This window comes from Pelobates fuscus, chromosome 8 (assembly GCF_036172605.1).
Source record: "Pelobates fuscus isolate aPelFus1 chromosome 8, aPelFus1.pri, whole genome shotgun sequence".
NCBI lineage: Eukaryota > Metazoa > Chordata > Amphibia > Anura > Pelobatidae > Pelobates > Pelobates fuscus.
Genome location: NC_086324.1, coordinates 8,866,151 through 8,882,160, shown reverse-complemented (window position 1 = coordinate 8,882,160; position 16,010 = coordinate 8,866,151). Strand labels below are relative to the sequence as shown.

At 39.1% G+C, this 16,010-nt stretch overlaps 1 protein-coding gene across 1 annotated transcript in view; it reads right to left on the bottom strand.

Annotated features, from left to right (window-relative positions):
* Positions 1–16,010, bottom strand: part of PTPN4 (protein tyrosine phosphatase non-receptor type 4) — a 77,888-nt gene that overhangs the window by 34,729 nt on the left and 27,149 nt on the right. Inside the window, exons 2-5 of the mRNA XM_063429232.1 lie at positions 7,575–7,729; positions 1,310–1,411; positions 673–715; positions 356–434 (exon numbers count right to left, since the gene is read on the bottom strand). Coding sequence (XP_063285302.1) covers positions 356–434; positions 673–715; positions 1,310–1,411; positions 7,575–7,712 — 362 coding nt within the window. The 5' untranslated portion in view covers positions 7,713–7,729. The remainder of the gene's footprint in view (positions 1–355; positions 435–672; positions 716–1,309; positions 1,412–7,574; positions 7,730–16,010) is intronic.

The window sequence follows — 16,010 nt, the reverse complement described above, 5'->3', positions numbered from 1 at the left end:
ACTCATAATAAATTATTTTGGTCAAATATCTTTAGACATTTTAAAACCAGTCTTTTCATGATTCCATGTGCATTGTAAACTGAGTGTCTATGACATGCGCTGGCCTTGACAGTGAAAACATTTTATCTAATGTTCCAAAATTCAATAAAGATACAATCCCATGTTATCTTTATTGGTAGAGAGCCAGACTGAGTCACATACCATAAATAACAATATTCTGCAAAATAGTATCACAATCCACATCACTGTTACCATCATATCAGAAAGGGAGTAATAATTAGCATTCAAACTTTTGTTTCATACTGCTACATGTACACGGTCATGTCTCAGACAGTTAGCAAGTAACTGGTCCTACCTTGTATATTCCTCCTGCAGTTTGCTTGGGTCAGAGACAAAAAACTTGACTCTGAAGTTCAAGCTGTGAGGAGATCCCCCTACAAAAACACACAACAAGGAATAAAAAAAACACATACGAATATAAGACCTATACAAAAAGGAAAATATAAAATACAAAAAAAAACACAGAAGGAATAAAACAAACACAAAAAGGATTGAAAAACAGGCAACAAAGATCAAAAAACATGTAACAATGAAAAACAAAACTTGCAGGACAAAACATAGTGCACAAAGCTGAACCCAAGCACTGGACAAGACAGAGAACAATTTACTTACTCTTAAGCTGCTTTCTGATGGGTTTATTTGGGTCTAGCCACCGCTAAAACAAAAAAGTCACATTCATAATGAATTTATATATATGCACAGTAAACGGCTGATAAATAATCTCATCAGTTGTTAAAGTAACATCTTTAAGGCACATAGAAATTAGTTTATTTAAGGTCAATGAGGGCCGAGCAATAACTAATCTGCATAAGAGAGCGCTACAAACAAACATCATGATTGGAAGCTGGACAGATGATATTGTAACATGTAGATTGTGGAATCTGATGGATATGGGGAATAAGACAACATCAACAGTAGTAGAGAAAATGCCACTTAAACGATATTTGGGCCAAGAAAAAGATGAACCAAATTACCTGTAGGTAGGTTTTAGGCAGACGGGAAATAGGACGGACTGAATGGATCAACTATTTACAAACGTATGGTGACTGCATGAGTCACACAAGTTTAGGGGCCCAAGAGTGATGCATCAACACAGCACAGCAGGAAATTGCTAAACAAAAGCCAAAGTTGGGTTCCAATTTTTATAAGCTGTGCATTGTAGCGGTGCTGGCACAAACTCTTTCACCCATGCCAATTACGATTCTTACACATTAAATAACATTAGGAAAAAGCAGGAAGACATTCTTACAGGGTTCTCACAGGAATCAATCTGCAATCCAAAATAGTCTCTCTCTGTCAAATCAAGAAACTTAAACACTAATCCTAGCAGAACATGTCCATGGTCGTGTTTCTGAAAGATACAAAAAATAAAAACAGGATTTACAATATCAAAAGGTTTACACTCTGCTAGATAAAACAAGAAGATAAAGCAGCAATTATTCCTTTTCACAACACGGGGTTAACAGAGGGTACAAACTGTAATTCACTAAACCAAGGATTCCCAAGCATAAGTCGTCACGGCTCGCCACTGGAGGGGGACAGAAATGCCTTGTTCACTGATGAGACCGTACAACTAACTTACTGATCCTACTTCATGGTTTATTGTAAAATAGTTGCAAAGAAATATAGACATCGTGTCTCATAGAATTGTTACTTTCCTAAAAAAATGTTTTACCAGTTTCTTGAGCTTGGGTCGCTTCCTCTTCCTCAAACATGACTTGAAGCATATTTTAAAGTTAATTTCCCAGTGGAAATTTACACCATTCAATACAAATATTGAAAATGTTCCAACTTATCTTGACCCTTTTCATGGTTTATATAAAAAAAAAAAAAAATGATTGTATTAAAGATTTGGCAAATGACTCTGTATGCAAGGTGCAAATGACAAAAGTTTATAACAATGATTGACAGGAATGGAGGCACCCAGCTCCACTATAAAGAGGTGTGAGTTTATTTTTTTTTTAATAACGTGCAGATATTTGTTATATATAAGAGATAATTATAGTATTACACATCTAGAAAGACACAGTTCCCTTTTAAAACAGAAACCAATATTCCTGATTAGCAAGCATTTATAGCAATTTAAAATCAGATCACCTTGTATGCCCTATTCCTTGCAGCCTGAATTAGACAGTTCTGCACAAAGCAAAAATTGTAAAGAAACATAACTTTGACTTCACCTAAAGTGACATACCCAAACATCATAATTTAGAATATGCTTATACTAAAATGGAAAACAGAAATAAAATCCCTTGTCGCATTGATAACATTCTTCTCTAAATTTCAGTGTACAATGCTGTGCAGGGATCTCCCAATACCACGTCAGATTTAACAGTTAGTACTCTTAAGGAGTACTTATAGCAAGCACCACAACCATTACAGTGTGTTGAAATGGTTAAGGTGTGGGCTGGTCCCTTGAGAAGTAATCCAGGGTTTTAGGGCTGCCTAGAGCAGTATTGTTCAGACATATTTCACTGCCGATGGCTGCCCTGTTTGCGGACGTGTCTTCAAGCAATGCCAATCCTTTTACACTTTGGGCGGGACAAAGAAGTGCCCATGAGTGGGCGTTATAATAGTATGACACCTACATACCGGCAGATATGGCAGTGTCGGGTCAGAGGCCAGTTTAATTATCCCTCAGTGCCTATTGTGGGTGTCAGTTAAAGTAAAGTAATGAAATGTTCCCTTTAATGAATGTCGCCTATCTAAGTAAATAAATAGCAAAGTAAAACATAGAAGAAAGATGTAGATGTAAGTTCTGCGTTCTCATATTCATCAATCATGCAGTCTGTATATGTGTTATAAACCTCTACGGGGATCTTGGGAAAGAAGACCCTACTGCTTCTAAACTAAAAGCTTGAGATGATACGAACCGAGGTATGTAGAGCTATTGCCAAAGACGTGACAGTCACCGGCAGCTGTGACCTTGCCTGCTGCATTAAGACATATATTACACGTTGACTCTTAAGCAGATTCTAAATAATAAGCTTATTAGCTCACTAACACAACGTAACACTTTCCAGGGACACGCATGCATTAAAATACCAAGCACACCTCTACAGGCGGTATCTGGTACCCACCTTCTCTGCCAATGTTTGCCCAAATAAGTCTAATAAATTATGAAGGTGCTTGAACGACACAGGAACAATTTCCCGTATTTATTGGCACTGTACTAAGCTGGCAAGCAGTAACTGCCAGATAGAATCATACAAGCAGAGTGTGAAGAAAACTACACCCTTTGGTTCACAAACTTAACTTTTTCGGTTCGGTAGATCAATCTACCGAACACCGACCACACCCCTGGCTCATGAAGCTCAAAGAAAACCGCAGGAATTAGCGCTCTCCCTGTTTGGCCTCCGTTCGTATAACCAAACAACACGTGCTGGAAAAAAACGCACGAAAAGAGGCAGCGGGACTTGGTCGTCGAGTGTCTAGAACTCCAAGTCGGACAATCGACTCCGCGAACACTGGTCAACTTCACGAACTCCTGCTTTTTTTCACAGGCAAGCCAGGAGAGTGCTGTTCGGTAGGTTTGTTTGCACAAACCCGGTGAACAAACGCTACCTATGAGCCAGGGGAACCATTCGTGGTTTTGTTTGGTTTGGTACTCCCGAAATTGACCGACCACTACCTGTGAAACTGTTTTGTGCAAGCTCCTCGTGAGAGGTCGGTCCAAACTTTACCCCGGTGGTGATTCAGCTGTATTCGTGGGATCTGAGCGCTATTTGGACAACTTGGATGCTCAGATTCAGGCTACCCCCATTTGATATTTATGGCGTCCATATACGTTTTAGGTGTATTATGTACTTTTCATATTTTGTATTTTATGTCATTGTGACTCAGGAATTTAGTGGGTGTGTTGTGGGAGTTTATGTGTGCGTGTATAATGTACCCTTGACTTTCATAAAAGCAGGCAATCTGGACTGAATAAAACATTCCTTTTGTACCCTTCATCTAGTCTAGGCGGATGTTTGGGTATGTGTCTGACGAACCACTGGATTTACTGTATGCTGTATTTGATTCTTGGGGGACGTACGAATCAGCGCCTTGAACTGCTGGCAATATTCACTAAGTACCTAGCAGTTCGGGAGCATACGAATTAACGAGTAAACGAAATGCCAGCGTTCGTTACACAGAGCTCAGAAAATAAAATGTTACATTCTACTTGAGAATTTGATAGACCTTGCTAGCATTGAAATGGGTCTCAACTGTGATACCAACAGTCCAAATGCTTATGGAAAGTCTGAAACAAACCCATAAACATGATTATGGAAGTACATTGTGGAAAGAGGCATGGCGACTATATGAAATAAAATGCATTAGCAGACCTCCTAGAGCAGCAAGAGAAGTCTTGTGAGCTGCACCCGTAGAAGTAATTTGGATGATATATCTAATTAAGTGAGGAGTTGGATCAATAACGTGAATTGCTAAAAGTTGTAACATTGTTGACCACGGCTGGAAATCAAGGATTGACCTACCATCCTAAATTAGTGTTCTCCTATCCCCTTCCCTCTTGTGTAACACTCCTCTATTCATTGATGTATGTATCACTAAATATTAAACGGTTTTCATGTTCCATTTCTCTGAATAACCACTGCTTCAGCATTATAATGTGTCACATTGGACAGTTGTATCAATGTGATAATTCGGAAAAGCTGTATTGTTAACGAGATTTGTGAAAATACAACTTTAGCATAACTTAAAAACAAAAAAATAAAATTCACGTGCACATCCCAGCAACACTCTGGTCCACTCACAGACAAAGAATGGTGTTCAAACTTGGACAAAATTGGTATCACAGAACGGGAATTTACACTTTAGCAATATTACAAAAAAAATTAAAAGTACCACAGGTGCTCAGGCTGACTCCTACTACATTGTAACTACTACATTGTGATATAGCGGTGATGGTGCTTAGACTGCACTAATGTACGTATGTAGAAATGCAGCGTTCCTATCAATGACACCTAATGCTCTCCCAAATGTCACATTTGCAGAAGCGGATCTCTGTCTTGTTATCACCAAAGAGCTAACGGATTAGACAACAATGTTAATTTGCCCACTGGGAATGAAGATCACCTAACTACATTGGGGTCAAACTGGGTCAATCCTTGTGAAAGTGTTTGGGGGACGGGATACTTAAATATTAAGTATCATCATTAGCCAGTCACATAAATAAAATAAACTAAGTACACTGAGCAACCCATTATCCTCAGAATGGAGTGTAATGTCAACCTGTGAATGATTAATTCTCAAATTAGAGATTTCTGATTCTTCCATTGTTTTATGCTAACGCAGGGGTTTGTGGGATCGGTAGTTTATCGTCCCATCTCTTCCCCTCACTGTAAAATTATTAGCTTAATAAATCGATTGATTGACGATGAAAGCCATCTGCCTTACTTGTCCATGCATGTATATAAAGTATGTTGCCCTTAAACAAAAAATGGAATGGGAAAACAAATGGTACTTGGCTTAATACAAACAAGACAGCTTCCCAAAGAGGCCTTCCCTGTAGCACCTCTGATAGATAGGTAGATATATGCAAAAATAGGGATACAGCTGGTGGTCTATAACATAAAAGAAAAATAATACATAGTGAAGTGCAGTATACAAATGTATAGCACTGCAGTTATTGGTAGCACTCACAAGATATAAATTCAAGAAGCGCCTCAAGGCCCTCAAAGGGGCTAACCGTAGTCCTCTCTCCACACTGGGTCAGGATGGATACTCCGCAGGCACAGGAACTTACAGAGTCAGGGATCAGGGCAAAAATTATGTCTTTTATTGGGCTAAAAATGCCTTCAATAAAACAATTAGTTAGATATATATTTTATACTTTTGTTGATTATATTTTTAACGCGTTTTGTCCAGTTAGACTGGACTTCCTCCAAGATATGATATAAATGAACAGCAATGAAAAAGCATGCATGATCCCATCCCTCCCCAAGTTCCATTAAATAGTGCAGATTCAAAGAAGTTGATTGAAGAATCCTCCAGGTGGATTTGATTGTGTGTTAAGCTCATTGGTTATAGATGGCAGGTTCTTCCCGTAGGTTGTCGTGATTATTTCTACGGGTGATTTCAATCATGGTTTATATTCCTCATTTAGACGCCGGATATAATCAGCTTGTGTTCCAAATAACGTCATATGCGTTCCACGATGAACTTCCGGTTCCGGTCTGTAGGTCCGGATATCGTTTGCATACCATATATATTAAAGCTGTATATAAAGCTGAGTGGACGGAACAATAGATTTTAAATATAAGTAATGAAATATATACACAAGTATTTGCCGAACTTTATAAGCGTTGACATCGTCATAAATCAATTCTAAGATACCTCATAACAGGTTATATCGATCTCTCTGTCATAGCTAACTCCTCTTCCTCAGCACTTAAGTTTTGACCCTGGTACTGGATATTGACAATATTTGCCAAAAAATGAGCTGGAGACAGTACTTGTCCCATTCGTTTTAGTTCAATGTTTGTAATTTAATTCTGTCCATGTGTAGTTCTGTTTTTAAGTGTTCACTCAGTTCCTTCCAAATTTCAACAGCATCAGCAATAAAACAGCTATTTTTCTGTATTTTGTTTAAAGCTTCAGAATGCTCAGCACATGTTCACCATATGTTCACCCAATGTTAAGGATTTTGGCCGTGACAGTGCCACCTATTTTATCTCAATTTTGTTCACAAACTGTCATCAGAATAGGCCAGTTCTTGATATACTGCTCCAAACAGCCCACCACAGAGTTCCATCTAATATCTTGTGGGAGCGTTAGCTTGGTTCCACCCATCCTTTTCAGAGCTGCTGCCGCAAAATGATTGTTACGGACGTATTTAGCAATTTCAACAACATTCGTGTTTATTTCTGGAACACTTAAGTCTTTGGCTAAGAGGTGCAGCAAATGAGCACTGCAACCATATGTTATAACCTTCGGATGGTAATATATTTTCCTCAAAAAGCATTTTATTTAACAAAATCTGATTTAAATAAAAAAAATCCGATTTAAATTAAAAAAAAAAAATCATTTTTTGATTTTTTTTTTTTTTTTAAAACATTGATTTTTATCCACCCTGCATCCAAGGCAGGAAGAATTTAGATGTATAATGTAACTTGTACATTATATGAATAGCTGCATAGTGAACATGCTTTAGGTGCCCACGGTTTTACCAAACACACTGTACAGCGCTACAGAATTTGTTGGTGCTCTAGAAGTAATCATATAATAATTAATATTGAAATATAATAAAAGGTTTTAGCTGACCCCTCTGTAACCTGCACATTTGCAAACTACAGATTAATTTTAGTAATTGTACTTGTGAATCAGATGGCTACCGCAGCCATGTTTTAATTTAAAGTGAGCTCAATAATATGTCCGAGTAACAGCGAATTGACCGGATTCCTAGCAGATCAAATGCTGTGGGTTTCCATTATACATGTAAAGCAGGAGAGTTGATGTGCGGGGTTTGCCCTAGAAAATAAGTGACGATTAGAGAACATTTCAATACTTACATTTACACGAAAAGCTTGCACAGTGTTATCCAGAAGGAGAATATGGCAGACCACGTCTGTGCTGTGTCTGTCTCGTGCCTGCTCTGACGCGCGTACATTGTAGGTTCTGCCAGCAGGCAATCGAAAGCGTGCGGTCATTACTGTCCACACAAAGTCTGGGAGAGAAAGAAACATGAAGAATTAACTACATATCCACAAAATGTATCATACAGGACCATAGGTCAAATAGCAAAACATGTAAACATATATCTTACATACACACACACACACACACACACACACAAGTAATTCTGTCACAAAGTTCTAAGTACAGAGCAGTCACCATAGAAACCATTACAATGTTCCTGCGGATTGATCCCCTTTTGGAACATTGCCCCAAAATGGCTATTTCTCAAAAAACACACACAGAATGACACCTCACTATAATAGATACACACAATACAGAATGACACCTCGCTATAATAGATACACAATACAGAATGACACCTCACTATAATAGATACACACAATACAGAATGACACCTCGCTATAATAGATACACAATACAGAATGACACCTCGCTATAATAGATACACAATACAGAATGACACCTCGCTATAATAGATACACACAATACAGAATGACACCTCGCTATAATAGATACACAATACAGAATGACACCTCGCTATAATAGATACACACAATACAGAATGACACCTCGATATAATAGATACACAATACAGAATGACACCTCGCTATAATAGATACACACAATACAGAATTACACCTCGCTATAATAGATACACAATACAGAATGACACCTCGCTATAATAGATACACAATACAGAAAGCCACCTCGCTATATTAGATACACAATACAGAATTACACCTCGCTATAATAGATACACAATACAGAATGACACCTCGCTATAATAGATACACAATACAGAAAGCCACCTCGCTATATTAGATACACAATACAGAATGCCACCTCGCTATATTAGATACACACATTACAGAATGGCACCTCGCTATAATAGATGCACACAATACAGAATGACACCTCGCTATAATAGATACACACAATACAGAATGACACCTCGATATAATATATACACAATACAGAATGACACCTCGATATAATATATACACAATACAGAATGGCACCTCGCTATAATAGATACACACAATACAGAATGACACCTCGCTATAATAGATACACAATACAGAATGACACCTCGCTATAATAGATACACAATACAGAATTACACCTCGCTATAATAGATACACACAATACAGAATGACACCTCGATATAATATATACACAATACAGAATGGCACCTCGCTATAATAGATACACACAATACAGAATGGCACCTCGCTATAATAGATGCACACAATACAGAATGCCACCTCGATATAATAGATACACAATACAGAATGACACCTCGATATAATAGATACACAATACAGAATGACCCCTCGCTATAATAGATGCACAATACAGAATGACTCCCCTAGCAAATGTGTCATGGACTCTGCAATGTGGCAAGTATCTTTTAGGGCCTGGCACATACACATAAAGGTTTTCGCCTATTGTAAAGATGTGTCTGTGTGAACATGAACAGTCTTTACACAGTATTTGCATTTTCAAGCAGCTGTTCAGACACACCAGATTACCACTCCTCTGGAAGTTTTACTAACCTCTGTCTCTTTAAGGAAGCAACTTGTCCCCTAATACAGCATATTATAGTATATACACAGAATGGGTTTCTAGTCCCCGTCCCTTCGAATTAAGCCCTTGGACATAGCTAACATGCACTCTCTGTAACTTCATTCTTTGGAACCTCATTGTAAGGCCCGGTCCCTCTGATAAATAAACACTATTCACACAGTTTAAACAGGCCGTCTTGGCTCCGCTCCACAAGCAGGCTTTCCCCACTGGTAAAGGTTGAGCAGTCATTCCTTTTCCTGCCAAAATAGCTTGGCTTTTATTATGCAGATAGCTGGACTCAGAACAAGCACCTCATTCAGCAGAGCCGCTGTTCACAGTTATACATGAAGACTCTGTGGTCACTATCTGTATTTACAAGGACGGATAACTTCCATAAGAGAGGCACTCCCCGGAAAATGAACACTTCACAACTGAATAAAGTAAACAAATGCAGTGAGAACATCAGATAACCTTACAAACTCTGCATCAGTACACACCTAGTCTAAGAAACGCACTTGGTGGAGATACAAGAAATATTCACCCAATGTCTAGCAAATACCTTCACACATGTAGAAGCTGAAAACTGCAGATGCACAACTATCTTTATTTTGATTTGCCCCAAAAGTAAGGCTGCCTAGGCACAGTAAGATAGAGGCACCAGTACCTTGAGTGTAGTGAACGTAAAGTTCAATTTACAGAGCAGGAAACATTTACTACAGCAAGTTAACGTGATTGAAAATGAAACCATTTTGTTTTCATGCAGGCTGTGTCAGTTACAGCCAAGGCAGATGTGGCTAGGGCTGCATAAACAGAATCAAAGAGGATTTAACTTCTAAATGGCAGAAAATTGAGCAGTGAAACTGCAGGGGCATGATCTATACACCAAAACTGTTTCATTAAGCTAAAGTTTTTTTTGATGCCTACAGTATCCCTTTAAAATCACTTTGTTTATACAGACACAGATACACCTCCTTGCATGTGACATACACAGTCTTCCTAAACACTTCCTGTAAAGAGTAATCTAATGTGTACATCTATTTAATTTAGAATTTCTTATCTCGTTCTCTGTTAAAAGCTGTAGCGGAGAGCTGGTCTTTCACAGGTTATCTCCACTAAAGATCCCAGTGAGGCTCAGGAACAAGTAATAAAATCCCATATAACAATAATCACAGCAAGTAAAGTAATCCATGAATATCCAAATACAGATCCCAATGACTGGACGACACACAGCATCAGGAGCAGACTGAACTTTTAATCACACAACCTTATTTTAAAGCTTTCTCCCATGCAAGGGAGGGATTCACATTAATTAGTACGGTATCCAATACTGTAACTGTTACCTCCCACACATCTCCTCCCCTCAGTGTGACACATAATCCACTTATACATACTGCAGTTTTACCCGATTTCTGGATGTACCCCAAAATAGTCCGATAGAATTATATAATGGGTACCCCCTGGTAGCCCTGATCTGGGTGACTAACATATTCAAAATTCACCCAGATCGGTCCAGGGGTTCGGGAGTTAGGTGGAAGAGGCAATTTGACCGACCGCACACGAGGCAGTATCCGAAAAGGGCTTCATGTGTTTTGGCCTTGCGGTCGGTCTCTGTTCGGGAGATAAAATACATAGAAATACTTGCCATCCAAAGTTAAATCGGTATTGGTATTACTTCCCTTGTTCGGGATATTTATTTTACCGAACGAGGGGCTGGTTGGCCCCTCCATTCGGGAGTTACGGAGCTCTGGAGGTCTCACCGGTGTTCGGGTAATTGAGTGTCCGATTTGAGTTCCAGACACTCGACGACCAAACACCGCTGAGATTTTCTTGCGTAAGATGGCCGCCGCCACGCGGTTCGTATGCCAAACGACAACCACCCAGATATATACAAAGTAACGATTGCATGGTCAATTAGTTTGCGGTTACAAAGTGTGAAAGCTTAATGAGGTACACACTTCTCTCTGGGGTGGTCTGATGGTTCGGTAGTTTTCATTCATATGGAACACGAAATGAAAACTACCGAACAATCAGTCGAATGGTACATACAATACAGCTATACATGGGAATAATTACACAAAATTCATTTTTAAAACAAACTTTGAGGATAGCCCAATGCCATCCGCTACAATAGCATGCTAGACCCTGCAGGAGCCTCCTGTATGCAATTACAGAGCAGGAGATTAAAAGTTTTAATGTAAGTTACAGCTGATTGAAAATTAAACCATTTGGTTTTCATGTAGGCTGTGTCAGTCACAGCCAGGGGTGGCGTGGCTAGGGCTGCATCAACAGAAACAAAAAGTGATTTAGCTCCTAAGTGTCAGAGAATTGAGCAGTGAAACTTCCGAGGCATGATCTATACACACTAAAATGTTGTTAAGTTAAAGTTGTTTTGCGGACTATAGTGTCCCTTAAATCATACACAGGAGGTTCCTGTAGAGTCTACAGACTATTAACAGAGCCAAAGAAAAAACATTTTAAGTTTAACAGAATTTGCAATAAAGGAAGTCTAAACATTAGATCTCTATTTACATGGAGTGTTTAGAAAGGCTGTGTAAGTCACATGCAGGAAGGTGCAACAAGGGCTCTATAAACAGTAATTTAACTCTTAAGTGACAGAATTTGGCAATGAGACGGTGAGGGCATGATCTATACACCAAAACTGCCTAATTCAGCTAAAGTTGTTTTGGTGCCTATATAGTGTCCATTTAAGAATTGTTTATACTGCTGCACACCGCACCCTAGTAAAAGCTTCATAAATAAAGTTGACTGGGGCAATTACAATGGAGCAGCCATCAACTCAAAAGGGCCGCAGTTCCTTGGCACTAAATGATCCCCTGAAACATCACGGCAGTGTCTGTAAGGTCATTTTACATGATTTTTATTTTTTTTTGCATGGTGATAAAGGCATGGTTGTTTAAAAGAACAATACAGCCTAGTCCCATCACTTCTGTCTTTCAAAAAGACCCTGGCGGGATATCCTGCCAACAAACTTTATCAATGGCAGACTGCACACACGAGCAGTTCACAGACTGACATTTCATTAGCGGAAAGTAAAAGAATGAATGAATCTGTTGGCACAAATAAATGCAGATGGCCACCACATCGCTTGTGCAAGTGATTTAGATTTATGCTTTCCAATGAATGTACAGGTGAAATCAAGTGTGCATAAATGAGAAGCTATGATACATTCCGAAGAGATATACATTGGACATTTCATATTACTTTGTACGTCTACACAGTCACACTCATTTTCTCACAGAAAGAAATGGCAGGGACAGTTTAGACCATTCCTGGTTTCAATGGGAAACATAGGAGACAGATTAGACCCTTCAGTATTTCCAGCAATAATGTACACGGTGTCACCTTTACTGGTTACTGAAATGTGCAGAGTTCATTGCATCCCTGAATCACATGCTGCATGTATTGCATTACTGTACGCGGTGTCATATCTACGCCGAGTTTACTGTATCCCTGAATCACAAGCTGCATGTATTGCATTACTGTACGCTGTGTCACATTTACTAGCTACTGTATCTGTGCCGAGTTTACTGCATCCCTGAATCACAAGCTGCATGTATTGCATTACTGTGCGTGGTGTCACATTTACTGGTTACTGAAACGTGCAGCGTTCATTGCATCCCTGAATCACATGCTGCATGTATTGCATTACTGTATGCGGTGTCACATTTACTAGTTACTGTATCTGTGCAGAGTTTACTGCATCCCCAAATCACAAGCTGCATGTATTGCATTACTGTACGCTGTGTCACATTTACTAGTTACTGTATCTGTGCCGAGTTTACTGCATCCTCGAATCACAAGCTGCATGTGTTGCATTACTGTACGCGGTGTCACATTTACTAGTTACTGTATCTGTGCTGAGTTTACTGCATCCCCGAATCACAAGCTGCATGTGTTGCAATACTGTACGTGGTGTCACATTTACTAGTTACTGTATCTGTGCTGAGTTTACTGCCTCCCCGAATCACAAGCTGCATGTGTTGCATTACTGTACGCGGTATCACATTTACTAGTTACTGTATCTGTGCTGAGTTTACTGCATCCCCGAATCACAAGCTGCATGTATTGCATTACTGTACGCGGTGTCACACTTACTAGTTACTGTATCTGTGCTGAGTTTACTGCATCCCTGAATCACAAGCTGCATGTATTGCATTACTGTACGCGGTGTCACACTTACTAGTTACTGTATCTGTGCTGAGTTTACTGCCTCCCCGAATCACAAGCTGCATGTGTTGCAATACTGTACGTGGTGTCACATTTACTAGTTACTGTATCTGTGCTGAGTTTACTGCCTCCCCGAATCACAAGCTGCATGTGTTGCATTACTGTACGCGGTATCACATTTACTAGTTACTGTATCTGTGCTGAGTTTACTGCATCCCCGAATCACAAGCTGCATGTATTGCATTACAGTACGCGGTGTCACATTTACTAATTACTGAAAAATGCTGCGTTTACTGCATCCCTGAATCACAAGCTGCATGTGTTGCATTACTGTATACGGTGTCACATTTACAAGTTACTGTATCTGTGCTGAGTTTACTGCATCCCTGAATCACAAGCTGCATGTATTGCATTACTGTACGCGGTGTCACACTTACTAGTTACTGTATCTGTGCTGAGTTTACTGCATCCCCGAATCACAAGCTGCATGTATTGCATTACTGTCCGTTGTGTCATATTTACTAGTTACTGTATCTGTGCTGAGTTTACTGCATCCCTGAATCACAAGATGCATGTGTTGCATTACTGTACGCTGTGTCACATTTACTAGTTACTGTATCTGTGCTGAGTTTACTGCATCCCCGAATCACAAGCTGCATGAATTGCATTACTGTCCATTGTGTCATATTTACTAGTTACTGTATCTGTGCTGAGTTTACTGCATCCCTGAATCACAAGCTGCATGTGTTGCATTACTGTATACGGTGTAACATTTACTAGTTACTGAAACGTGCTGCGTTTACTGCATCCCCGAATCACAAACTGCATGTATTGCATTACTGTACATGGTGTCCCATCTACTAGTTACTGAACCGTGCCGAGTTTACTGCATACCTGAATCACAAGCTGCATGTATTGCATTACTCTACACCTCGCTAAATCTAGTGAATTAATGCAACATGCTACGCTGATTAACTCACTGGAGGCACCAGTGCTACTTCTTTTTTTGTTGCCCAATAACTCATCAACAATTTAAAACCACTTAAAAGGACACTCTTGAGCACCAAAAACATTGCATCCTAATTTGGAGTTTTGGTGACAGATATTATTTGCCCCTTTTTCTCAGACTTCCTTCCCATTCAGCATAACCATGCACAGAATTATGAAGTCAAATACAACCAATGCTTCTCAAGCAGAAAACATTCTTCTCTATGAGAAACAATGGGTTGGCAGAGCATGGCAATTGCTGTGAATAGCCCATATGTCCCCAATGCTTACAGCTTAGTTAACATGGAGGAGGCACTATCAGGCCAAACTTACCTTTCTCGTATTGTTCCCTCCTCCTCTCTCAGGATCTGTTCGTATTCTCTTCCTTTCTCCTTGAGTTTTCTTTAATCATAAGACAAACTAGGGACTACTTTGTCTTATGTATTTTTCCTACACTTGACCTTCTTTGACCAAAGGAGGACCTTAGGTCAGCTCCATTTCCTGTGGTCAAATACATTTTTCCACAATATTTACCTTCCTCTGTGATCTTGCGATGCCTCCTATTACTATTCACGACTGTCCTGTCATATAAACAGGGCCGAATGCTCACAGTTTGTCCATTCGTGTTTGAATAAAATATGGTCATTTTTTTTTCCGTTCAGAGTTTCATTCGGAAATTAAGTTCCGATTTGATTCTTGACGCTGTTGCATCTTGCAGCCCCTAATTCCCATAGTATTAAGGAGCCATCTACTTAAAAATTAAAAGACCAAATTTGGTCTCCAGCTAAAGTTACCAATACCAAGTAAAAATTAATTAGTATAAGCAAATAATAGAGATTAAAATCTCACTCATGCCTCTACTCACTATGCAGCGAGTATGGAGCATGTCTACTAAAGAGTGAGCAGCCAATGTATCTCCGCTTTGGAAAGTAATTCAAATGTCAGATTACGAAAGCAATAAACATTTAATTATAAAGACTTTGAATAAAACTATACTGGCAAGTGGAAATGTATCCCTTGCGAGTCTTTGAAGGCCTGGCTAGTAGCAAAGGACTTCAAATATTAAATATACATATGTTTTGTTTTAACGTAAAATGTATTGAGCCATCTGCATTTTGGTCAGTTTATTCCCAGGGGGATGTGGGTCTATAAATAAAGAGTAATATTTACTGCCAAGCTGTAAAAGGATATATTCGTTCATGCAATGTTCTAGAATAGCACAGTTTGACTCTGCAAAAAACTATTATCTGTCTTGAGCAGAGTCCTCTGGATAAGGCAGATAAACCATGTGCAACAATTTACTTTACTTTCCAAACACAAGTAAAGAAAGAAAAAAAAAAACCAAAACAGTATGTCATTTCACTTTACCTCTACATGTGAATAAAGAAACCAAATGACTCCTAAATTGTCAGACGCTCTTTTATTTTGGCCTAAAACACTGGGTTGCATAGTCACGGTTTCGAATATTTTAAAAAACCTCTGACATGCATCTGTTAAAGTTAGACATTTCCAGCAATGTATTATAGATCTTATATGTCTAAAATTCAAACTATAGAGCTCTCCAGCAA